This window comes from Brassica rapa, chromosome A01 (assembly GCF_000309985.2).
Source record: "Brassica rapa cultivar Chiifu-401-42 chromosome A01, CAAS_Brap_v3.01, whole genome shotgun sequence".
Classification (NCBI taxonomy): domain Eukaryota; kingdom Viridiplantae; phylum Streptophyta; class Magnoliopsida; order Brassicales; family Brassicaceae; genus Brassica; species Brassica rapa.
This window is the reverse complement of record NC_024795.2, coordinates 27,502,460-27,527,888: the sequence shown is the minus strand read 5'-3', so window position 1 is coordinate 27,527,888 and position 25,429 is coordinate 27,502,460. Positions and strand designations below refer to the sequence as shown.

Here is a 25,429-nt window from a genome sequence, read left to right as displayed (position 1 = left end):
AGTATTACGAAGTTTTACTAAATTAATTGACAAAAAATCTAAGCGACGCACATGTACCATGAAATAGAGTTTAATATACCTGAATAAAAATGCAGAATGTGTTTAGAACTTTTAAAACAACACTAAAGATCATATGCTTCAGTATATTGAGCATTTACCGAAAAATTCAATATGTTCGTAGGGGTTAATCCATAGATTTTGAAAAAAATTTTACAAAAACGAAAATTCTATTTTAATGCATAGTTGCATCCTTTACTAACATATGATGAAGGTCAAAGAGGTCTGGAACCTTTGTTGTCTCCGTTTTTTAGAGAATAGCAATTTTATAGTGGTTAGTCAACCAATTTAGGGAGTATTATGAAGATTTACTAAATTAATTGACAGAAAATTTAAAAGACGCCCATGTACCATGAAATAGAGTTTAATATACATTAATACAAATGCAGAATGTGTTTAGAAATTTTAAAACAACACTAAAGATCATATGCTTCAGTCTATAGAGCATTTACCGAAAAATTCAATATTTTCGTAGGGGTTAACCCATAGATTTTGATAAAAAAATTTAAAAAAATGAAAATTCTATTCTAATGCATAGTTGCATCCTTCACTAACATATGATGAAGGTCAAAGAGGTTTGGAACCTTTGTTGTCTCCGTTTTTTTAGAGAATAGCGATTTTATAGTGGTTAGTCAACCAATTTAGGGAGTATTATGAAGTTTTACTAAATTAATTGACAAAAAATTTAAACAACGCACATGTACCATGAAATAGAGTTTAATATACATTAATAAAAATGCAGAATGTGTTTAGAAATTTTACAACAACACTAAAGATCATATGCTTCATTATATAGAGCATTTACCGAAAAATTCAATATTTTCGTAGGGGTTAACACCCATAGATTTTGATAAAAAAATTAAAAAAATGAAAATTCTATTTTAATGCATAGTTGCATCCTTCACTAACATATGATGAAGGTCAAAGAGGTTTGGAACCTTTGTTGTCTCCGTTTTACTAGAGAATAGCGATTTTATAGTGGTTAGTCAACCAATTTAGGGAGTATTATGAAGTTTTACTAAATTAATTGACAAAAAAATTAAACGACGCCCATGTACCATAAACTAGAGTTTAATATATATTAATACAAATTCAGAATGTGTTTAGTAATTTTAAAACATTACTAAAGATCATACGCTTCAGTATATAGAGCATTTACCGAAACAATCAATATTTTCGTAGGGTTAACTAATAGATTTTGAGAAAAATTTAAAAAAATGAAAATTCAATTTTAATGCACAGTTGCATCCTTCAGTAACATATGATGAAGGTCAAAGAGGTTTGGAACCTTTGTTGTCTCCGTTTTTCTAGAGAATAGTGATTTTATAGTGGTTAGTCAACCAATTTAGGGAGTATTATGAAGTTTTACTAAATTAATTGAAAAAAATTTAAAAGACACCCATGTACCATGAAATAGAGTTTAATATACATTAATACAAATTCAGAATGTGTTTAGAAATTTTAAAACAACACTAAAGATCATATGCTTCAGTATATAGAGTATTTACTGAAAAATTCAATATTTTCATAGGGGTTAACCTAGATTTTGAGAAAAATTCAAAAAAACAAAAATTCTATTTTAATGCATAGTTGCATCCTTCACAAATATATGATGAAGGTCAAAGAGGTTTGGAACCTTTGTTGTCTCCGTTTTTTCTAGAGAATAGCGATTTTATAGTGGTTAGTCAACCAATTTATGGAGTATTATGAAGTTTTACTAAATTAATTGACAAAAAATTTAAACGACGCCCATGTACCATGAAATAGAGTTTAATATACATTAATACAAATGCAGAATGTGTTTAGAAATTTTAAAACAACACTAAAGATCATATGCTTCAGTATATTGAGCATTTACCGAAAAATTCAATATGTTCGTAGGGGTTAATCCATAGATTTTGAAAAAAATTTAAAAAAATGAAAATTCTATTTTAATGCATAGTTGCATCCTTCACTAACATATGATGAAGGTCAAAGAGGTTTGGAACCTTTGTTGTCTCCGTTTTACTAGAGAATAGTGATTTTATAGTGGTTAGTCAACCAATTTAGGGAGTATTATGAAGTTTTACTAAATTAATTGACAAAAAAATTAAACGACGCCCATGTACCATAAACTAGAGTTTAATATACATTAATACAAATGCAGAATGTGTTTAGTAATTTTAAAACAACACAAAAGATCATATGCTTCAGTATATAGAGCATTTACCGAAAAATTCAATATTTTCGTAGGGGTTAACCAATAGATTTTGAGAAAAATTCAAAAAAATGAAAAATAATATTTTAATGCATAGTTGCATCCTTCACAAACATATGATGAAGGTCAAAGAGGTTTGAAACCTTTGTTGTCTCCGTTTTTCTAGAGAATAGTGATTTTATAGTGGTTAGTCAACCAATTTATGGAGTATTATGAAGTTTTACTAAATTAATTGACAAAAAATTTAAACGACGCACATGTACCATGAAATAGAGTTTAATATACCTTAATAAAAATGCAGAATGTGTTTAGAAATTTTAAAACAACACTAAAGATCATATGCTTCAGTCTATAGAGCATTTACCGAAAAATTCAATATTTTCGTAAGGGTTAACCCATAGATATTGAAAAAAATTCAAAAAAATGAAAGGTCTATTTTAATGCATAGTTGCATCCCTCACTAACATGTGATGAAGGTCAAAGTGGTTTGGAATATTTGTTGTCACCGTTTTCTAAAAAATAGCGATTTTATAGTGGTTAGTCAACCAATTAAGGGAGTATTATGAAGTTTTACTAAATTAATTGACAAAAAAATAAAACGACGCACATGTACCATGAAATAGAGTTTAATATACATTAATACAAATTCAGAATGTGTTTATAAATTTTAAAACAACACTAAAGATCATATGCTTCAGTATATAGAGCATTTACCGAAAAATTCAATATTTTCGTAGGGGTTAACCCATAGATTTTGATAAAAAATTTAAAAAACGAAAATTCTATTCTAATGCATAGTTGCATCCTTCACTAACATATGCTGAAGGTCAAAGATGTTTGGAACCTTTGTTGTCTCCGTTTTTCTAGAGAATAGCGATTTTATAGTGGTTAGTCAACCAATTTAGGGAGTATTATGAAGTTTTACTAAATTAATTGACAAAAAATTTAAACGACACCCATGTACCATAAAATAAGTTTAATATACATTAATACAAATGAAGAATGTGTTTAGTAATTTTAAAACAACACTAAAGATCATATGCTTCAGTATATAGATCATTTACCGAAAAATTTTATATTTTCGTAGGGGTTAACCAATAGATTTTGAGAAAAATTAAAAAAATGAAAATTCTATTTTAATGCGTAGTTGCACCCTTCACTAACATATGATGAAGGTCAAAGAGGTTTGGAACCTTTGTTGTCTCCTTTTTTCTTGAGAATAGTGATTTTATAGTGGTTAGTCAACCAATTTGGGGAGTATTATGAAGTTTTACTAAATTAATTGACAAAAAATCTAAACGACGCACATGTACCATGAAATAGAGTTTAATATACCTGAATAAAAATGCAGAATGTGTTTAGAACTTTTAAAACAACACTAAAGATCATATGCTTCAGTATATTGAGCATTTACCGAAAAATTCAATATGTTCGTAGGGGTTAATCCATAGATTTTGAAAAAAATTTAAAAACCGAAAATTCTATTTTAATGCATAGTTGCATCCTTTACTAACATATGATGAAGGTCAAAGAGGTCTGGAACCTTTGTTGTCTCCGTTTTTCTAGAGAATAGCAATTTTATAGTGGTTAGTCAACCAATTTAGGGAGTATTATGAAGATTTACTAAATTAATTGACAAAAAATTTAAAAGACGCCCATGTACCATGAAACAGAGTTTAATATACATTAATACAAATGCAGAATGTGTTTAGAAATTTTAAAACAACACTAAAGATCTTATGCTTCAGTCTATAGAGCATTTACCGAAAAATTCAATATTTTCGTAGGGTTAACCCATAGATTTTGATAAAAAAATTTAAAAAATGAAAATTCTATTCTAATGCATAGTTGCATCCTTCACTAACATATGATGAAGGTCAAAGAGGTTTGGAACCTTTGTTTTTTCCGTTTTTTTAGAGAATAGCGATTTTATAGTGGTTAGTCAACCAATTTAGGGAGTATTATGAAGTTTTACTTAATTAATTGACAAAAAATTTAAACGACGCCCATGTACCATAAAATAGAGTTTAATATACATTAATACAAATGCAGAATGTGTTTAGTAATTTTAAAACAACACTAAAGATCATATGCTTCAGTATATAGATCATTTACCGAAAAATTCAATATTTTCGTAGGGGTTAACCGATAGATTTTGAGAAAAATTCAAAAAAATGAAAATTCTATTTTAATGCATAGTTGCATCCTTCACTAACATATGATGAAGGTCAAAGAGGTTTGGAACCTTTGTTGGCTCCTTTTTTCTAGAGAATAGTGATTTTATAGTGGTTAGTCAACCAATTTAGGGAGTATTATGAAGTTTTACTAAATTAATTGACAAAATATTTAAACGACGCACATGTACCATGAAATAGAGTTTATTATACCTTAATAAAAATGCAGAATGTGTTTAGAAATTTTAAAACAACACTAAAGATCATATGCTTCAGTATATTGAGCATTTACCGAAAAATTCATTATGTTCGTAGGCGTTAATCCATAGATTTTGAAAAAAAATTAAAAGAATGAAAATTCTATTTTAATGCATAGTTGCTTCCTTTACTAACATATGATGAAGGTCAAAGAGGTTTGGAACCTTTGTTGTCTCCGTTTTTTCTAGAGAATAGCGATTTTATAGTGGTTAGTCAACCAATGTAGGGTGTATTATGAAGATTTACAAAATTAATTGACAAAAAAATTAAAAGACGCCCATGTACCATGAAATAGAGTTTAATATACGGTTTATCAGTAGCTTTGGTTTATGATTCGGTTTAGTATTGATTTGAGATTTAACGGTTTAGACAGTTGAACCTCTTACGGCACGGCATCGTTCTGGTTTTTGTTACCTGAAGATCTCTTTCATAAGTTGTCTGAATCATTTTTGCTTCCGACAGCTTCGCTCCAAACTTAATTGGATGATGCATTAACCAACAAACAAAAACAAATATTGTTTTGACAAATAAGACACAGGCTCTAAACAGAAATTGTCTGATCAAGCAATAAAAAAAAAAAAAATTCCAACCCCCCCCCCCCCCCCCCCCCCCCCCCCCCTTTACCCTTAACCAATATCCCACATCATTGGATAGAGAAAATAGGAAGAAGACCCGCAACTATTCTAGTTCTTTACTCATAAGTCATAACCAATATGATCCAGAGAGTAACGCACTAGTAATGATGATGAATAAGGCTTAGTATTGTAATTCATCTGTAATTATTATAATTATAATCTCTGTAGCATAGTATTGCCTAAAACGAGCTGATGTTTTGGTTCACACAAACGAAGACCTATATTTTATTTTCCACTTTCAGATACTGGATAAAAAAAATATTTTTTCTAAAGAATATATGTTCTATATTTGGTAATTCAACAAACTCTATAGAAACTTTTACCACAAGGCAGCGGAAGCGGGAACGGAGATCACTAGGCTATGTATATAACCCAACAATTATCGGTTTCGTGAGAATCAAGAAACTTTAAAACATTCTCTAATAATAGTGACAAGTGGTTTTAATGGACACAATAGCTGGATCACTCGACACGTGTAAACCGGACAGTGGCGACGTCGTCAGACCGAACGGCCCCGTTCAATCTACACCACGCACTGTCTTCACCGACTCCTCCAATGCAACTCTCGGTCGTCATTTAGCTCATCGTCTCGTCGAGATTGGCGTCAATGATGTCTTCTCAGTTCCAGGCGACTTCAACCTCACGTTGCTTGACCATCTCATAGCCGAGCCAGGTCTCAACCTCATAGGCTGTTGCAACGAGCTTAACGCTGGCTACGCGGCCGATGGCTACGCTCGCTCACGCGGCGTTGGCGCTTGTGTTGTCACTTTCACCGTTGGAGGACTCAGCGTGATAAACGCTATTGCGGGAGCGTACAGCGAGAATCTGCCGTTGATATGTATCGTCGGAGGTCCGAACTCAAACGACTATGGTACTAACAGGATTCTTCATCACACCATTGGCTTGTCTGATTTCAGACAAGAACTAACATGTTTCGAGGCTGTGACTTGCTATCAGGTAAATCAAAAACTAAAACATGACACTAGGTTTTAATCAATGTTCAAATTGTTAAGTTGTGGCGGATGAACGATTAGGCGGATTATTGATATATTTTCTACATTTTATATTTATATTAGATATGTTTGTAATTATGTTTATTATAAAACTATTTTGATGAATTATAAAACAAGTAGATATACGAAAAATGATATTAGCAAAATTTATGGATTTGCACTAATATTATTACTTTATTATACAACTTTAGACTGATTTTAAAATGATGTAAGCCAATTTAAATTGCATAAATCCAATTTAAGATATTGTTTTGGTTATAACCGATTTGCCGGCTAAACCGATTTTTAGAACATTAGTTTTAACCGATCACGGTTATTTCAGTGACGTGTTCCTTAAGTTTCCTCCTTGTAATCAAAACCACTAAATTTCTTGAAACCATGAATTGTTGCAATGTGATTGAAACATAATCATTTGTTACTATGATTTGTTCCTCAGGCTGTGGTGAATAACTTGGAAGACGCACATGAACAGATAGACAAGGCTGTATCGATGGCTTTGAGTGAAAGCAAACCTGTGTACATCAGCATCAGCTGCAACTTGGCTGCAACTCCTCATCCTACATTCAGAAGCGACCCCGTCCCATTTTCTCTTTCAACAAAGTATATTTTATAATAATTTCTCATCTACTAGTCAATGTTATTGTGTTAAGATGCATATTTAAACTAATGTTCAAGAAATCGTTAAATGGTAGTTGGTGGTAGTTAGACGCTTTATAGACTATTAGTGCGCCTAGATTCGTTTATACCAACTAAACCGATTCTTGAAACACTGATTTGGATCGTTGCAGATCGAGCAACAGGATGAGTCTAGAAGCAGCTGTGGAAGCAACCGTTGAGTTTCTCAACAAAGCCGTGAAGCCCGTCTTGGTTGGTGGTCCCAAGATGCGTATGGCCAAAGCTTCTAACGCTTTAGTCGAGCTAACTGACGCTTCTGGCTACCCATTAGCCGTGATGCCTGCTGCAAAGGGTCTTGTTCCCGAGGACCATCCTCGCTTCATCGGGACCTATTGGGGAGCTGTAAGCTCACCCTTCTGCGCAGAGATTGTTGAATCAGCAGACGCGTATATATTCGTGGGACCAATCTTTAACGACTACGCCTCAGTAGGATACTCCCTTCTCGTCAAGAAAGAGAAAGCAATCATCATACAACCTGATCGTGTCACCGTAGCTAACGGTCCAACCTTCGGATGCGTCCTAATGAGCGACTTCATGACCCAGCTGGCCAAACGTGTGAAACGGAACGAGACAGCTTACGAGAACTACCACAGGATCTTTCTCACTCAAGGGAAACCGTTAAAGTCCCAACCAAAAGAGCCTTTAAGAGTCAACACAATGTTCCAACACGTTCAAAAGATGCTGTCTAGCGAAACCGCGGTGATAGCGGAGACTGGTGACTCTTGGTTCAACTGCCAGAAACTAAAGCTGCCTAGAGGATGCGGCTACGAGTTCCAGATGCAGTACGGATCGATCGGGTGGTCGGTAGGAGCTACGTTAGGATACGCTCAAGCTCAACCCGAGAAACGAGTGGTTGCCTTCATTGGAGATGGAAGCTTTCAAGTGACGGCTCAGGAGGTTTCAACGATGTTACGAAACGAGCAGAAGAGTATTATCTTCCTTGTTAACAATGGTGGCTATACCATTGAGGTTGAGATTCACGATGGACCTTATAACGTGATTAAAAACTGGAACTACACTGGTTTTGTGGATGCGATACATAACGGTGAAGGTAAATGTTGGACTACTAAGGTGAGACACTAGTGATCAAGACTTTTTCTTTGTTCCTATATAAACATGAGGCAGTTCATTTTGTAACTATGTGAGACTTTGTGTTGAAGGTGACATGCGAAGAGGAGCTAGTTGAGGCTGTAACGATAGCGAGTGAGTCTAAGAAGGATTGCTTATGCTTCATTGAAGTGATTCTTCACAAGGATGATACGAGCAAGGAGTTGCTTGAGTGGGGTTCACGTGTTTCAGCCGCCAATAGTCGTCCCCCTAATCAATGACTAGACAACAACACAAGGCCTAAAATACATTTCATAACCTGTATCAGAAAATCTATAGGTTATTCAAATTAATTACTTTGTAGCTGAGTTAGTTATTATTCCCTCCATTTTTAAAATAGTACATTAATTAATAAAACATTTTACATTTTAATTATAAATACATTTTCTGTAATTTTTCTTTCTCATATTTTTTAATTTATAAAAATTTAATTAACATAATTAATCCCGTCAAAAATTACAGTTTATCACTATTACATAATTAATAAAAATGCATTGAACATGCCAAAAAAAAATTGAAACAAGGTGGGAGTATTATTTTTTGTTACCTTGAATCAAACTGCTGATAACATCGTGTGATTTCATAGCAAAACAAAATCCTACTATATAAAAGGAGCTATTTTTAGAGTTTCTAAAGGGTGCCACATAAGATGAAATATTCCAGACCAATCGTTTTCCCATGTCTGGTGTTTAGCTTATGGGCCTCAAATAATCCAAACCCATCCAGATAACCAGTCAATTTGCAAAGGTTTTTGGCGTGGCTACATCTGATTAAATGTTCGAACCAATAAAAAATAGCAGGCTGTCTAGACTAACCTAAAACATCTTCATTTCTTCAATTTTCGTTGCCGAAACCAAGCTCTCAACCTCTCTCCTTTTCCCATTTTTTCCCCATCTTCGTCACTTTTCAGATTCTCATTTAAATTGTAACTTTAGCTATAACTACATTCCTCACATCAAAGACAGAATTTTCACGAATCACTTCAACTTCCCCTCTCAAACCCTATATATATGCCGATGTAGTCATCCTAAACCCTGTCAAATCTTAAGCAACAATGGCTTCCTCTCAAGTATCTTTCTTATTTCTTTCCCGGAGCTTCAGAAAGATCTCGGCATCACCAAATTTGAGAGGAATATGACGCACCCATAAGTTTCCTTGGATTATATATGCTTCATTATTTGTTTTTAACTTCTATTCCTAGATTTAAAGCCTCAAGATTTCAATCGTTGGTAAGTTTTAGTGAAAGTTTTGTCTTGCTTTTACTACAGTTGGTAATTGTTGTAGATGATGAGGATATAGAGAATGCATGCTCTTTGTAATGGTATGTGTTTCGTCCCAGTTAATTTAATACATGACTCGAGCTTATTATAATTTCCTGACTTTTGTTTGTGCTTTGTGATCTTCCCCAGGTTCATCGTGGTCAAGATAAAGACGAGACATGACTGGAAACAGGTGAGCTTTTGAGTACGCATCTTTAAAATCTGGGAAGCGTATTCGCAACATTAGGAGCTGAGTGATCAAGCTATTAATAAGGTGATCGGTTTTTTCTTATATAAGTGATGCTAAGGATCGTTTTGCAGAGTTTTACAGGAAACTGGCATGCAGGGGTCTTACTAAATTGCAGTAAATGATATGGCTGAGATCGAGACTTAGCTTAGGTGTGAAGCAAGAGGATTATTGCGTCTTACAATATAACAACTTATGTTTTGCGGGTCAATACACGACGTTTCTTAAGAGGGATGTATATTTCATGCTAGAATGTGCATAAGGGGAATTTTTAGAAAAGAGATAACTTAAGTGGTAGAGGGTAAACAGATGAGCAGAAAAGAAAAGTAAATAAAAAAAATCATTGCTATGTATAACAAATTGCTATGTATAACAAAACCATTTGTTCAGTGAATCAACTTAAGAGTTTTTTTGGGATTGTATACTCCTGGTCAGTTCCTTAAAATAGTTGTATTATAAATGTATAACTGTTGTTTTAGCGCAAGCAATTTGTATTATTCCTACACTTCTATTTTTGTTTATGTTTGTGACTGTGTTTCAAAAAGAAAAAAAAAATTATGTTTGTGACTATCGTAAGTTATCAGCTGCTTTAAAACTCACACAAAGAAAAAAGATACAAAGAAAATTGGAGACAGTGGTTTAATTTAAAACTTTTTCGCTGGTCAACTTTCATACATCTCTCATAATACGATGACAAAGTTGCAAATTTTAGACCATTATAGAATCCAAAATCGCAAAGTAAAATCATATTGATAACATAAGCCAAACATATATAAAAGTGAAAATAAAATAAAATTCATATACGTTTTATGGTTACTAATTTTATAAACAATATAAAAATTTTATTTTGTTTTAAAACCAATTACTTCAACCCTACCATATATGTTATTAGTAGGTTCAGAAGAGCAACATTAGTCAAATTAGACCATTTAGATCAAATATGAAAACACTAGAAAATACATAAGACCAACCATTCAACCAGATATAACAATATATATATAGGAAAACACATTCTGTCTTTTATGCTCTATTATTTTACTCTTTAGACATTTCCCAGTTTATTAGTTTTAAATTATGTAGAACTATTAAAAATACATGTAAAATATGATTGAATAAAATTTATAAAATCCAATCCGCGCGTAGTGCGGACACAGAACCTAGTTTTATGTAACAAAATTTTAAAGTTGTTCAAAAGAAAAATGTAACAAAATGTAAACTCTTTCTTTTGATCAAACGGTGGAGATTAAAAGTAATACTGTACGTTCTAGATTTAAAACCCACCGGACGCGGGAAAGTACCACTTATAACCGGCGACCCAAACTAACTCTTCGGTCTGAACCGGCCAATTTAAGATTCAAGTTAAATCCCTCTAGGCAAGACAGAGTGTTTCGTTTCTCAGCTAAAGAAAAACCCAGATTCTTCACATCGTCGCGACTTCTGCTTCTCGTCTCCCATCTTCTTCGCGAATCCGATTTGCAGGTTAGTCCTTTGGACACGTATCTGTTTCTTTCTCCGCAACTTGGTCGATTCCCAGGTTAGTACCATCCCTTTAAAAAGTTCGGTTTCTCATTGCTCGCTTCCTCGAATTTGTACCGGTTCGGTTCGGTTCGGTTTGGCTCATGCTTCAATTTTGTTTCAGTTCAATACAATTCCATAAACCAATTAGTGTTTAATTCATCACAGCTTGAGATTATGTTCACAAGATCAGCTGTGTTCGTGTTTTAATCAGAATTAGTTTTCAGTCTGATCTATTCTTAGTGTTTGGTTTTGATTAAGAAAACTTATTTAAAAATGTGGTTTGTGTTGCAGATGGTTCTATGCCTGTTTCTGAGAACCACATATTAGATTAGACATGGGAATCCAAACTCTTATATGGCAAGTGACGAAGAAAGCATTCACTGGAGGTATTATAGGGCTTACCATTTCAGATAGGTTTTGTAGCGTTGTTCCTGTGAGAGGAGATTCCATGTTTCCCACGTTTAATCCCCAGAGAGATTCTTATTTAGGTGAGTGTTTTTTGGGGGGAAAAAAATGCTTCTTCTGGTTAAGAGTGTTTTGTTGGTGGTGGTGGTGCAGATGATTATGTTCTCGTAGACAAATTTTGCCTTAAGGATTACAAGTTTGCGCGTGGTGATGTTGTAGTGTTCAGGTATGTTCCCTCTAGTGCTGAGCTACTTTTGAGTCATCCTTTAGCAAGAGAAGATAAACTATATAGTATATATTGTATTGAGTGATTACTGATACTTGATTACAGGTAGGTCTTTTGCTTTTGTCTTTTCTTGCATGCTTACATCACTCACAATGTTATTTAAACTAATTCACTAGAGCCTTTGGAATGGAATAAAAAAATCCTTCTATTCGTAATGCTGATTGCTGAATGATCATGAAATGTGTGCTTAATCTCTGATCATGCCTTAAAAAACTGTACCTTTTAGATAATTAAGTCTAAATACTTGGCCATGAAAGCAAACTCTTCCAAAGCTCAGTTATTTTTCCTGGCTCTTTCAGGTCTCAAATATGTTTCATAATATTTCTCTGACATTGTGTTGTATGTGTTCAATATAAATATATTTTTTTAATACATCAATGAGCTACTGACAGTAAGAATTGCATATCTGTGGCAGCTCTCCGACTCATTACAGGGAAAGATACATAAAAAGGATAGTGGGGATGCCTGGGGAATGGATAAGTAGTACTGAGGATGTGATCAGAGTCCCAGAAGGACATTGTTGGGTAGAAGGAGATAATAAAGCTTCCAGCTTAGACTCAAGAACCTTTGGCCCTGTAAGTCCTCTATGCTTCCCCTTAACACAGATTCTGAACGTAGACGATCCATATGATACTCTTCGAGACTTGTCTCATGTGACTCTTGTGTATAAACTTGTTTGGCAGATTCCCTTGGGTTTAATTGGAGGACGGGTCACTCGTGTCGTGTGGCCTCCTCAAAGACTAAGCAAGATTGGTGGCTAAAGCTAATGTAGTAGGCGAAAGAAGAAAAGGTAAATTTCTTGTCCTCCTCCAGATGAAATATTCTCTTCCTCAAGATCCATTGTTGAGGAATCTGCTTTGAACTAAAGAATGGTTTTGTCAGAAAAGATTGAAAGTTGGCATCTTTTTTTTTTTGTTTGGTTCCCGTTTGTTCACAATTTGTATTACCGGTTTTTCTGGTGTTCGTTTGTTATAATGAAATGGATCTATTCTTCTAAATTCACATTTCTCAAATCGGAATTGAAGTAACGTTTATGCATAATAATTTTTGTGCTTGTCTTCTAGTGGCCTCTTCGTAATTACATATCATGTTCAGGGGTGAATACTACACAACGTGTCAGGTTAGATTCTCTGCGTTTTTTGAAACTGATGCTTCGAACTATGTTTCAAACTTTCAAAACCATAATTAAATAAGAGAGATGGTACAACTAAGGCTTGTCTGGTTTGAAGTTGGAATTTAAAGAATAAAATTACTAATAATTTTTTTTTTTTAAACTCGTCGAGAAGAACATCTTGCCCACCTTCTTCTTCGTCTACTCAAAACTTACTATATCTTCTCTCTAAGTCAATTTAAAAAAAAAAAAAAACGTTGTGAGTTCTTATCCTCTGTTCTTAAGATTCTCATTGGTGGCTGTTCTAGTTTCTCAAGGGCCCCCTTAGTGTGATCTCCTCGGATCTGATTGGATTCTTTTTATTTTGGAGATTCTTTTTCGTTGTTGTGCAAGTTCAGACAGGAGAACCAGAAAGCTTCAGTCTCAGGTTTTCAAAAATGTTGAACCACGACAGAGATGAAGAACTCTCTATGTTTCTTGAGATGCGTCGACGCGAGAAAGAACACAGAGGAGAGTCTCTCTTAACAGGTTCGTCGTATATATATATATAACGTATATACTCATTTCTATATGTGTGTGTCTTGGCAATGGTGTTTGAATTTTGTTCTGTCTCTTTTTTAGGATCTGATAATGTTAGTATCAACGGAGCGTTGACGACTGCTGTGTCCGCGGCGCTCTCTGGTATCTCCGAAACGGTGTCGTCTCAACGTTATCCTCTCCGGAGAACCGCCGCTGAGAACTTCTTGTACTCTGAGAATGAGAAATCTGATTACGATTGGTAACGTTCCCATCTTATAATATCGACTTTAGTATAAAAGTTCAAAGATAGTGTAAACGAATGTTTGGTTCTTGCATTCTTTGATGAATCATTGGTCTGATAATCTATCATCTTTGTTGTTGTTCTTGTCTCTTTTGTTTAGGCTGCTTACACCTCCTGGCACGCCGCAGTTTGAGAAAGAGTCACATAGGAGTGTAATGAATCAGCTTGAGGCTCCCAACTCTCGCCCCACGGTTCTTAAATCTCGGGTATGAAACTTGTTAGACACAACTGATTCATGTTGGTTATTTGTAATTATAACTCTTGTTTGGTTCTGCAGCTGGGGAACTGTGGTGAAGAGATGATCTCAAGGAACAATGATAAGACACAAATGTCCTCGGCCTCCGGACCAAGCTCTGTAAGTGGACTCAGAAGACCATCTTCATCATGTAGCTCAAGGTCAACGAGCAGACCTTCCACACCAACAACAAGGTCAACGAGCAGACCTTCCACACCGACCAGAAGGTCCACAACTACAACCACCTTAACAACAAGACCTGTGACAACCACCAGAGCTTCAACCTCTAGATCCTCAACACCCACCTCACGCGCCACCTTAACTGCCGCCCGTGCTACTTCCTCTACAACGGCTCCACGCACCACAACATCAACCGGTTCAGCTAGATCAGCTACTCCAACTCGGTCTAAAACTCAGCCGTCTTCTGCACCTTCTAAAAAACCTCTATCAAGGCCGGCCACACCAACCCGCAGACCTTCAACCCCCACCGGTCCATCAATAGTTTCCAGTAAAGCTCCCTCTCGAGGGACTTCTCCAGCTCCAACTGTGAAGTCGTCTAGGCCACAGAAACCACCGGAGATGCCTGGTTTCTCTTTAGAAGCCCCACCGAATCTAAGAACCACTTTATCAGACAGGCCAGTCTCAGCAAGAGGCAGGCCTGGAGTAGCCTCAGCACCAGGCTCAAGATCGTCTTCCATAGAACGCGGCAGTGGTGGCATGGGACATTCAAGAAGGCAATCTTGTTCTCCTTCCAGAGGTCAGGCGCCTATTGGGAACACCAACGGGAGCCTCCCTGGTGCACGTGTGCGAGGAAAGGCTAACAACGATAGCTTTAGCCCTGTGGCTATGGGAAATAAAATGGTGGAGAGAGTGGTGAACATGAGGAAACTAGGTCCACCAAGGCTAACAGAGAACTGTGGTGGTCGAGGAACCTTGAAATCTAACTCGGCTTTCAACACCCTTGGGTATGGGAGAAACCTCTCCAAGAGTTCCATCGATATGGCCTTAAGACATATGGTAACATCACTCTTTTACAATGTTCCGTTCTAGTGTTATGTAGTAAGCACCGTGCTTATGGTTTTCTACGTGTGTAGGATATAAGACGAGGCATGACAGGAAACCTCCGGCCGCTGGTGACGAAAGTTCCGGCGTCAGCAATGTACAGCGTGAGAAGCCGGTCGACTAGTGTCACGAACTCTCCGGTGGCTACGAGCAGCACCATCAGCTCATCGGAACTGATGAGTGTGGACAACATCAACATTTTGTGCTTAGATGGGAACGATGATCTTCTCAGCGAGAGAAGCTTTTCTTGACCTTTAATAATTACTATGTATCGTATGTTTTTTGTTTTGTTACCATACTTAAATAACGTGTTTTCTAGAGATACTGAAACGTGTCGAAACAACTCTTGATAATGTTTAAAGTCTTTATGGAATTTTGATGAGTGTATGGTAGATAGAGCTGGGTTGCGGGTCAAACCCGCCAATCCGCGGGTAAACTGATTTTTTTTACTCAAAAAATTTGATCCGCTTGACCCGCAAGAAGAAAATATAAAATCCGCACCCGCCCCGCTTAAACCCGCGGGTGATCCGCTAGACCTGCGGATAATATTAATAATATTAAAAATTATTAATTTAAATATTTTTTATTAAAAATAATAATAAAATTTAATATTTTAAATATTTTTTATTAAAAATAACAATAAAATTTAATATTTTAAATATTTTTTATTAAAAATAACAATAAAATTTAGTATTTTAAATAATTTTTATTAAAAATAATAAATATTAATCTATTTATAATTAAAATTAAATTATTTTTAAAAAAAATTCTATTTAAAAATAATATTTAAAAAAAATCTTTTTTTTTAGTTTTTGCGGGTTGGCGGGTACCCGCACTGAATTTTGGCTGATCCGCACCCGCCCCGCATAAAAATCACTCAACCCGCACCCGCATCCGCGAACCAAATTTTTCAAATCACTCGACCCGCACCCGCTCCGCAGCGGATCAAATGGGGCGGGACCCGCGGATAATGATTCATATTCCCAGCACTAAGGGCATCTTTATTGGTGGGATGAAGAGAGAAAGGGAGAGAGTACCTTGTTTTACCTTTTTTTTTTTTTTTTGGTCATTAGAGAGTAAGGGACATCTCTTAATTAAGGACTTTTCTCTTCTCTTTCTTCCTCGGTTCCCACCCCCTTCTCCTAAGGGATGCCTTAAGAGACCCCCAATACAGATGCCCTAATGGTAGATTTCTAGTTTCTATGGCTTTAGACAAAAGGTCTTTGCATCGATCTTAACAGCCACTTTATGAAGAAGTCTCTCTCTTTTAATCTACACTGGAGGATCCTATATAAAGACAAACTTGCTGCAGATTACATTTGTAATTCAAAATCAAATAAAATTGTTTACCTATAATCAAATTATTTTTAGTTTTGAAAATCAAAGTTCATCTATGTAGAATCAATCACCCACAAGGTCAAAGTCATCTTTATATATGTCATTTTCTAAGCGTAATGTTGTTTGAAGCAGAGACGTAAATGGGTTATTGCTAGTGGTAAAATAACTAAATAAGGGAACATTTCCATAACTTGTCTCGTTTGGTTCGTATGAGAAGTCAAGAAGAACAATTCATTGTGACTTGTGAGGATAAGGCTAAGGCGTCTTCACGTTTAGAGAACAAGAAAACCAGATCTTACTTGACCAATTGGTTACGTGCAATCACTCCACCAAATCGTGTGAATATTATAATTTTTATTTTGATTACTTTCTTTTAATACATATGAATAAAGATTGGTCAAATTTGTTTTTATATATTTTTTGTCTCTATCAATAAGGTGGACTTTTTGCAATTTTGTTTGTGTAGTGCACATAAATAAATTTTGGCGCGTTTCTTGGGAAAGATGATGTCATATGCAATCTCAAAATTCGATTTCAGACTGACATCGACGAAAGTAAACGAATAGTTAAAACAGAAGCATCATAAGAAGATGACGTTAAAACAAAATTTTCGTTTTGAATTCTCTTTGGGTGATTTCATTCTATGCGTAACGATGACGTCAAGTAAAGGGTATTTCGATGACGTTTTTTTTTTTTTTCAAAACTTGAAATGTTGACAAACTTTCTTGAGATGAAAAGAAAAAAAATGCACGTCGTAGAGTCTGAACGGCGACAATAATAACAACGTTGAAGTTAATGTGTGCCGTGAAGTTTGGTACTCAAGCATTAACTTATCACCTATCAACTTTTATGTTAACAATAGGGCTGGGCAAATAAACCGAATCCGATAACCCGAACCGAATCTGATCCGATAAAAATGAATCCGAACCGATCCGAACCCGACGTAAATACCGAATGGATCTTGTTTTGTGCTATCTCGGGTTATGAGTATTATCCAAACCGAACCCGAATCTAAATGGATATCCGATAGAACCCGAAAAATTCAAAACCTCGAAAAGATCTTGTACCAAACATGATCTCAATTCCTAAAGTACACTAAAAATATTGAACATCTAAAGTACTTATCTATTACATGAAGGTTGGTGGCTCTATTACATGAATGTTGGTGGTTCTATTATATGAAAGTTGATGGTTGAAGATGACCATTGAATCTTGAAATATTTAGATTTAAATTTTGTTTTCGTTAAACAATGTTTCTCAACTTGGTTTTCGTTTTATCAGTAAATATGTTTATTTTTCGTTTGATTTTGAATGATCATGGTTGATGTTCCTTATTTTTTAATCGATTTTACTTAAGTTTTGGTTACAAAATAAGTACGAATCAAGTATTTTAAAACTGAAGAACCGATTTTACTCATGTTTTGGTTATAAAATAGGTAAAAATCAGGTACTATTAAACCGAAAAACCGATTGGGACTCGAACCCGAAAATATATTGGGTTGTGCCGGTTTTTTGATGATTTACTAACCCCGACCCGAACCCGATAGAACCCGAACCGGTCCCGAACCGAACTTTCATATAATCCGAATGGGGCTGATTTTGATAAACCCGAAAAACCGAAACCCGATTGGATAAAACCGAAACCCGGTTGGAACCCCGAATGCCCAGGCCTATTAACAATTGCTAATCTGTTCGTAGTAAATAGGGTGTTATTAAAAAAAAGGTGTTATTTAAATAAAACTTACTGAAAGTACAGAAGTTTGGGGGTACTTTACTGATTGTACTTTAAAAATCGAGTATTTTTATTTATTGTCTTCTGAATAGTTATATACATATACCTACCACGTTAGATAATAATTTAATGTTTCAAAGTAATGAATAGAGTGGTGCACAAAAAAAAAGTAACCAATAGCACATTTATGGCGAAAATGGAAGTTGATTTGACAAATCGCATGGTCATATAATTCACAAAATTGCATATCATTCAATCAGTTTGGCTTTATGTTATTTTCTTTTTAACGTACATCATCCTATAATTTTTATTCTAATACTGATGATCATATGTGATATTAATGAATAACTTCAAACAATTTCACGACGAAGCTGTCTCTATAACACTCATTTCGAAAAATGGTTATAGGACATTTCAATGGATAAGAAGCGCAGACGGATCTGTCTACAATATTCTGAAACTTCCGATCAATTTGCATTTCATAATTTATAGTTTAATAAGACTCAAACTTCAAATCTGGTGTAAAAGGTTTTAAATCTTCATCACGTCACAATAAATTTACACAGCTTTACGTGCTTCGCATGAAATAAGATATCGTGTCCACGAACTATCGTATTTAGAGATTTTGGTATTTTAAAAACTTTTATAATTTATAGTATTAATTTTGACGCATGAAGCTTATGTTTTGCGAGTTTTATGGCGACAGTCGACAGAGCACATTATAACAAAATAGCTCATTGATATTTTCTAAATTTTACTCCAATCAATAAGACTTTTATAGTCTCGTCGTCGTATACCTACCTGTCACTATCAATCAGAACACAGCAGCCGGACAAAAACAAATTAAAAAAAAAACAACATAAATTGCAGAAACACCTTTTTAGCGTATAGACACTGTTCATGGGTCCTATCTGGGTGGGTTTGGTTTGGTTTAATGTATTGACATCCTCACGAAAAAGTTGAAAAAAGCAAAACTCATGAGATATCTCTTTGATCAAACTCTTTGATCTTTCTTCGTGTGCGATATGGCTTTTCCCCACTAAGCAATAGCTACCCATAATCATCTTCTTCTTCTTCTTCCAGATTCTGTATTCAGGTCAAACTACTTGAGGTTCTTGTCGGAAAATTTCAGTTATTTTCTCTATCAAAACAGTTTCTTGGATTTTTTCAAAAAAAAAAAAACAGTTTCTTGGTTTGAGTTCTTGATTTGAGCTTCCTCTGTCCTTCGAGTGGTTCTTGTATATCTTCTCTCTGAGGGTTTGTGATGCACTTTAATTGCTTTGGACTTCTTGATATGTGCAAAGGAAATGATCATCTTGGACAAAAAGAAGCTGAAGGTATATTATACAAACCATTCCATGATTTAGGTTTTTTAAACTCCATCTCTAATTTGTTTCTTGGTTTTTGGCTTCTTCAATGTACATGTGGTTGACCAAAAAATAGATTTACTCACTTTCTTCTTGATCTTTGTTTCTTTAAATGATTCAGAGATTTGCACCGACAATGTGAGAGTCTTTTCGTATAACTCATTACGATCAGCCACAGATAATTTCCATCCAACCAATAGAATCGGTGGTGGTGGCTTTGGTGTTGTCTTCAGGGTGAGAAACAATAATAATCTTTACAATCTTTATTCTCAAATGTTTGTTTGTTTGTTTTGAACTTCAAAAAAAAAAACTTTTGATGTTTCTTGGTGAATCTTTGTAGGGAGTATTGAGAGATGGCACACAAGTAGCTGTGAAATCACTTTCAGCAGAATCAAAACAAGGCACACGAGAGTTCTTAACCGAGATTAACTTGATATCTATCATTCATCATCCTAACCTTGTTAACCTCATTGGCTGCTGCGTCGAAGGAAACAATAGGATTCTTGTCTATGAGTACCTTGAGAACAACAGTCTTTCTAGTGTTTTGCTTGGTAATGTTTTTGTTCTGATTCTCCTCTACAAATGTCACACTCTTGTCTTCTGATGCTGCTTGAGTGTTTTTTTTAGGTTCGAGGAGTAAGTATGTTCCTCTTGATTGGTCCAAACGTGCTGCTATTTGCGTTGGGACAGCTTCTGGTTTAGCTTTCTTGCACGAGGAAGTGGAGCCTCCGGTTGTTCACCGCGACATCAAGGCGAGTAATGTCTTACTAGACAGAAACTTTTCTCCCAAGATTGGAGATTTTGGTCTTGCAAAGCTTTTTCCTGACAATGTCACTCATGTCAGTACCAGAGTCGCTGGAACAGTGTAAGAAAACGTTTTCTTTAACGTATACTTTCATCTATAAGATCATTTCAGCTGATGTCACCGAGGTTACAGGGGATACTTGGCTCCTGAATACGCACTTCTAGGTCAGTTAACAAAAAAGGCAGACGTTTACAGCTTTGGGATACTTGTTCTTGAAGTCATAAGTGGTGGTAGTAGCAGCAGAGCCGCCTTTACAGACGAGTTCTTGGTTCTGGTCGAATGGGTAAAGCTATAAACTATAATACCTTAACACCAGGGCCGGTCATCTAAATTTTTTGAAAAAAATACATATATATATGCCTCCAAATTTGTAAATAATTTTTATTATTATTGAAACATTTACTAAATAGTCTACGGACCTTAAAATCTCAGGGCCGACCCTGCTTAACACACACAATATAACCATGTAAATGTGATCAAGGGTTGATAGTTAATAATATAACCATGTAAATGTGATCAAGGGTTGATAGTTAATATGTGGTTTGGTAGGTATGGAAGTTGAGAGAAGATGGGAGGCTACTAGAGTGTGTTGATCCTTATCTAAATAAGTTTCCACAAGATGAAGTGATAAGATTTATTAAGGTAGCTCTGTTCTGCACTCAAGCCGCGGCACAGAAGAGACCAAACATGAAGCAAGTGGTGGAGATGCTTAGCAGGAAAGAGATTAACCTCAACGAGGCAGCCTTAACGGAACCTGGTGTCTATAGAGGTGTCAACAAGGGGCGCAACCACCGTGGCCTTGGTCTTAGAGGTGGCACCTCACAGGAGAGCTCATCAACACAAGGTTACAAAGGGAAAAGTTCAGCGGCTCCTCAAGGGTCGTCTTCGGCTTCAGTTATTACATATCAGAGCATTACAGAGATGGCTCCTAGATGACGATGATTCTTTCTGTTGGTAGAGCAGATATATTTCTATTCTTGAGTAAATTGATTAGCTTCTGATAATCTGATGTATTAGTATAGTATCTTCATATACAGGCCATGAGAAAATATATTATTAATTAAATAAAATAATGATGATTTTGTTGCTTGGGTTGCAAAACAAACAGAAGCCTAGGTCTACTCCTACCAGTTCACCACAATGTTTGTAGAGAATGTGTACACTGATGGATGAATCAATCTCACAATATTGACAATGTGATCTTTGTCACAACATAGCCATTAGCAATAAACAGAATAAGGACTAACAAGCAATCACAAATCCTGATTTGAACATTGCAAAATCTTGATCTTTCCAAGAATCATCTCTACAAATAAAAAGCTGATGAGTCTTGCCCGGTAACCAGTGTCTTCACTTGATGAGCGACCCCAAGAAATGTGTATGTTGGATGCTTAGATAGTAAGAAAATAAGTGTATGAGTTCTGAAGCTTATACTTAACAATATTTTAGGACAAAACACCAAAGATGCCCCCATCTGGGACCAATGTCAGTTTAGTTGTGTCACATTTCAATACGTCCCAAAGGCCAGCTGTGTGTTAAACTATAATTGGCATGAAGTATGATTTGCAACATTCTTTTGAATCTGAATGATTGGAACAGTATTTTAATATATATCAACCATATCAATAATGAGATACGTATAATATACGTCAAAGAATTAAGTATAATACTAGGAACAATTTGTATGTACCTAACTATGCTTTCAACTGTTAAAGTCAAGATGCTCCCATATCTTACAGCGAGAGATGTTGTGTGGATGAAAAATGTAGGTGGACTTATTCAGACCTTTATTTTCTTGCCTTTGATTTCCAAATCAATTACTGTGTCCTAGAATAATAAAACAATGAATGATGGATTAGACAAACTATTTTCTTACGTAAACAATTAAACAAAAGAAAACTATAAAGAAATCAAACAACTTGATCTAATAGGAAAGTGTCTCACACATCTAGAACCTATACCTCACCTTTGGCCTTTTTAAGGTGCCTTCTTAGTTAGAGGCTAAAGCAATGAAATTGTTAATTCAACACACACATATATAAGCGTTTATCATTACTAGTATTAAGATACCACCAAAGACGGCCTAATAAATAATAATTAACAAGGATTATATATTAGCTAGTATAATATTAAGACCATATCAAAAGAAAGATTAACAATTGCTTTTTAGAGGACCAGCTAGAAAGTATTATTCAAAACCCTCAACATGTAAATAAGGAAAAGATTAGAGACTCAAATTAATGGATAATGTATTTATATATGTTCATTATTTAATAAATCCAAAAAACTAACCAAAATACCAATATGAAAACCGGACCGGACCTTAGGTCTAATCTTTATAGTTTAAGAAAAAAACTAATTGGAAACTCAAATCTATAAGATAAAAATCAAATGGAAACTAAAACCTTTTTAAAATTATATCTCAAATTAAATAGTTTTTTTTTCTAATTAGCTATATTTAAGCTGAATCAGATACCTAAACCGAACTCAGACCGAATTATAATCAACTGGATTATGAAGGAAAAGTCGTCAAAAAGATTGAGCCCTTTAAAAATTATGGAGAAATAATTGTCGTTTATTTAAACTTATGGTCCCCATTAATTAAATCACATAACGAAAATTAATAATTAACATACTGAAGTCTACGTTCTCTGGCGGCTTTAGAGAACGTTTCAAAACACGACAGCTTCAACAACAAGCAAAAAAAAGAACTCACAGACAAAAACTATAAGAAAACAACAAACACAGACATCACAAACTGTTTTCTTCTCCTCCCTTCATTTCTTAAACAAAAAAAATATGGATAACGTAGTCGCCAAGAAAGTCACGGCGATGTTTAACCACCGGCGTTTAAACCGCTCTCGATCATCACTGTTCACAGCGTTTGCTTCCTCAGTTATATCTCTCATAGTTTTCGCGATCTTCATCGTATCTCATGTACTGGTTAGAGACATCTCCGAGGTGGTGAGGATAGAGATCAAGACAGTTGTTCCTTACTTACCTCTGAGGTCAGAGAAAGAGCAGAGTAACTATACGATCACAATCACGGAGAGTAACAATCTTCACGTTCTCGACGTTTTTGGAGGAAGAGACGTGTCGGAGAAGTTTCAGCAGAGAGCAACAGAGTTTTCGAGAGATGATTGCGAAGTCAACTTCATGATGACGTGGATCTCTCCTGCGGTTATGTTCGGTAAGAGAGAGGTCTTGTCGGTAGAAAGCGTGTTTAAGTCTCATCCTCGAGGCTGCTTGATCATTTTATCATCAACCATGGATTCTCCTCTAGGGTTTAGAATCTTGAAACCGTTTCTTGATCGTGGCTACAGAGTTACAGCTATAACTCCTGACTTGCCTTATCTTCTCAAGGACACGGCCGGAGAAACATGGCTCGAGGAGATTCAGACAGGGAAACGAGATCCTGGGAAGATCTCTTTAGCTCAGAACCTCTCGAACCTCATGAGACTCGCGTACTTGTTCAAGTTCGGAGGTGTTTATCTAGACACTGACATGATTGTTCTGAAGAGTTTCAAACACTTAAGGAACGTGATCGGTGCGCAGACTCTCGAACCGGTTTCGAGAAACTGGACGAGGTTAAACAATGCGGTTTTGATCTTCGACAAGAACCATCCTCTTTTGCTAAAATGCATTGAAGAGTTCGCGTTGACTTTTAATGGAAACGTTTGGGGTCATAACGGACCGTACCTTGTGTCTAGAGTGGCTAGAGCCGTGGAAGGAACCGAGGGATATAACTTTACCGTCAGGACACCTTCTGCGTTTTATTCGGTTAATTGGGTTGAGATTGAGAAGCTCTTCAAGGTTCCAAGAACAGAGAAGGACTTGAAGAGAGTTCGAGTCAAGGTTCTTGAGATGCAGAGGAGAAGCTATGGATTGCATTTGTGGAATAAGTTTAGTAGTAAGTTTGAGATTGAAGAAGGTAGTGCCATGGATAAAATTGTTACAGATCATTGTGTGATCTGTGAGAAAATCTCTGTATCATAATGCTTTGTTTCATTTTGTAAGTTCATTCCATTGTAGTATAGCTTGTTAACTGTAATTAGAAATTTAAAAACCTCTTGTTTGGGCTCATAAATAATCCAAAAACTATTGGGCCTGGCTCATTTATTGATCAGGTGCCTGTCTTCCCGGGAAAGTGTGAAACTTTCAAACGTTACAGGGTTTGGTTTGATTGCCTACACAGGAAAAGGTTTGTTACTTGGGAGAACACCTGGACAGGATGAAGAGCAACATCAAGATCAAAATTTTACTGTTGTAAAAATCACTAGAGACCTCTTCTGTTGTAAATGGACTCACAGAAATTTGTCTTTGTACAGTTTTGGTTCCAAATGATATTACAATAACCAGTGTTCTAAAAATCAATTAAGTCAATACCTAGGTGGTAAATTTTATCTAAGCGAAACAAATGATTTTATTAAAAAGCTGGTTTACGCGTTCAAAAATCAGTTTAGGTGTTTGTCTAATCAATAATCCATTATAAAAAGCCTAATTACTGTCTAGCGATTTATTGAACACAAACGATAACCATCGAATCCCTTTTCAAACAACATAAAAAAAAGACACTACCTATTGACTGATGAGAAACTACGTTATGCTTTAGTTGAGTGGGAAAACTCAAATTCAAGAACAATATAGTGAAATGAAGACTTTCATGAGGAGGTGTACCCATAGAAGCCCTTGTGGTGGAAGTGATCTCGGCAGAAGGAAAAAATTATTAGCTCTTCATCAGTTAGTTGTATCTATTGATCTCTCCATGATTTACCCGTTAATTAGTGACATTCATTTTAGATATAAAAAACAATATTATGTCAGCATTATGGTTATATGTATGTATTCTAGACTTGTATAGATAACTAAGATTCAACTACTCCTTTGTCTTTCTCAAACCTACTCAACCTAATGCTCTCTTTACTCATGTAATGTTTTACCTTTTTAAACAAGACAGAGAATCTTTCTTTATGTCTTTTGCTTTCTTGCCAATGTTATAAAACCCTTTGTTGCAACTTCTGGCAGTGCATTCCACTTCTCACACAAGGTCTTTGTCTTGAGAGGAAGAGGAACACATTTTTAAAGGTGTAAGCTTTTCCCTTGGATTCTTTAGATACTATTGATACGT

At 35.4% G+C, this 25,429-nt stretch overlaps 5 protein-coding genes and 1 long non-coding RNA gene across 8 annotated transcripts; all 6 read left to right on the top strand.

Annotated features, from left to right (window-relative positions):
- Positions 1-2,516: 2,516 nt before the first annotated feature.
- Positions 2,517-3,229, top strand: LOC117134118. Its single transcript, XR_004458275.1, has 2 exons — positions 2,517-2,730; positions 3,081-3,229. It is a non-coding gene; the product is annotated as an uncharacterized LOC117134118 (long non-coding RNA).
- Positions 3,230-4,514: 1,285 nt separating this feature from the next.
- LOC103848377 (pyruvate decarboxylase 1) lies at positions 4,515-10,687 on the top strand. The gene is made up of 4 exons (XM_009125300.3): positions 4,515-6,278; positions 6,771-6,934; positions 7,123-8,080; positions 8,170-10,687. Exons 1-4 carry the CDS (start codon positions 5,766-5,768, stop codon positions 8,335-8,337), a joined length of 1,803 nt encoding a protein of 600 aa, XP_009123548.1. The 5' UTR covers positions 4,515-5,765; the 3' UTR covers positions 8,338-10,687.
- Positions 10,688-10,960: 273 nt separating this feature from the next.
- LOC103848359 (mitochondrial inner membrane protease subunit 2) lies at positions 10,961-13,067 on the top strand. 3 transcript variants are annotated; one of them, XR_004458197.1, is made up of 6 exons: positions 10,961-11,101; positions 11,432-11,628; positions 11,699-11,771; positions 12,247-12,406; positions 12,515-12,709; positions 12,786-13,067. XR_004458197.1 is itself a non-coding variant. In XM_009125292.3 (6 exons), the coding sequence occupies exons 2-5, from the start codon at positions 11,475-11,477 to the stop codon at positions 12,590-12,592; spliced, it is 465 nt and encodes a 154-aa protein (XP_009123540.1). In that variant the 5' UTR covers positions 10,961-11,101; positions 11,432-11,474; the 3' UTR covers positions 12,593-12,621; positions 12,896-13,067. The 3 variants fall into 3 exon arrangements, 2 of the variants coding, with proteins under 2 accessions (XP_009123540.1, XP_009123532.1); XM_009125292.3 differs by having other exon boundaries at positions 12,515-12,621; positions 12,896-13,067; XM_009125284.3 differs by having other exon boundaries at positions 11,017-11,156; positions 12,515-12,826.
- A 168-nt stretch (positions 13,068-13,235) lies between these two features.
- On the top strand, positions 13,236-15,446 carry LOC103848351 (mucin-5AC). The gene is made up of 5 exons (XM_009125271.3): positions 13,236-13,470; positions 13,564-13,720; positions 13,863-13,968; positions 14,040-15,014; positions 15,092-15,446. Exons 1-5 carry the CDS (start codon positions 13,380-13,382, stop codon positions 15,308-15,310), a joined length of 1,548 nt encoding a protein of 515 aa, XP_009123519.1. The 5' UTR covers positions 13,236-13,379; the 3' UTR covers positions 15,311-15,446.
- A 2,673-nt stretch (positions 15,447-18,119) lies between these two features.
- Positions 18,120-21,388, top strand: LOC103848342 (putative serine/threonine-protein kinase). Its single transcript, XM_009125262.3, has 6 exons — positions 18,120-19,466; positions 19,618-19,730; positions 19,837-20,047; positions 20,124-20,361; positions 20,434-20,584; positions 20,851-21,388. The coding sequence occupies exons 1-6, from the start codon at positions 19,394-19,396 to the stop codon at positions 21,235-21,237; spliced, it is 1,173 nt and encodes a 390-aa protein (XP_009123510.3). The 5' UTR covers positions 18,120-19,393; the 3' UTR covers positions 21,238-21,388.
- Positions 21,389-22,682: 1,294 nt separating this feature from the next.
- LOC103848331 (lactosylceramide 4-alpha-galactosyltransferase) lies at positions 22,683-24,857 on the top strand. Its single transcript, XM_009125254.2, has one exon. The coding sequence runs from the start codon at positions 23,101-23,103 to the stop codon at positions 24,295-24,297; it is 1,197 nt and encodes a 398-aa protein (XP_009123502.1). The 5' UTR covers positions 22,683-23,100; the 3' UTR covers positions 24,298-24,857.
- The last annotated feature ends 572 nt before the right edge of the window (positions 24,858-25,429 follow it).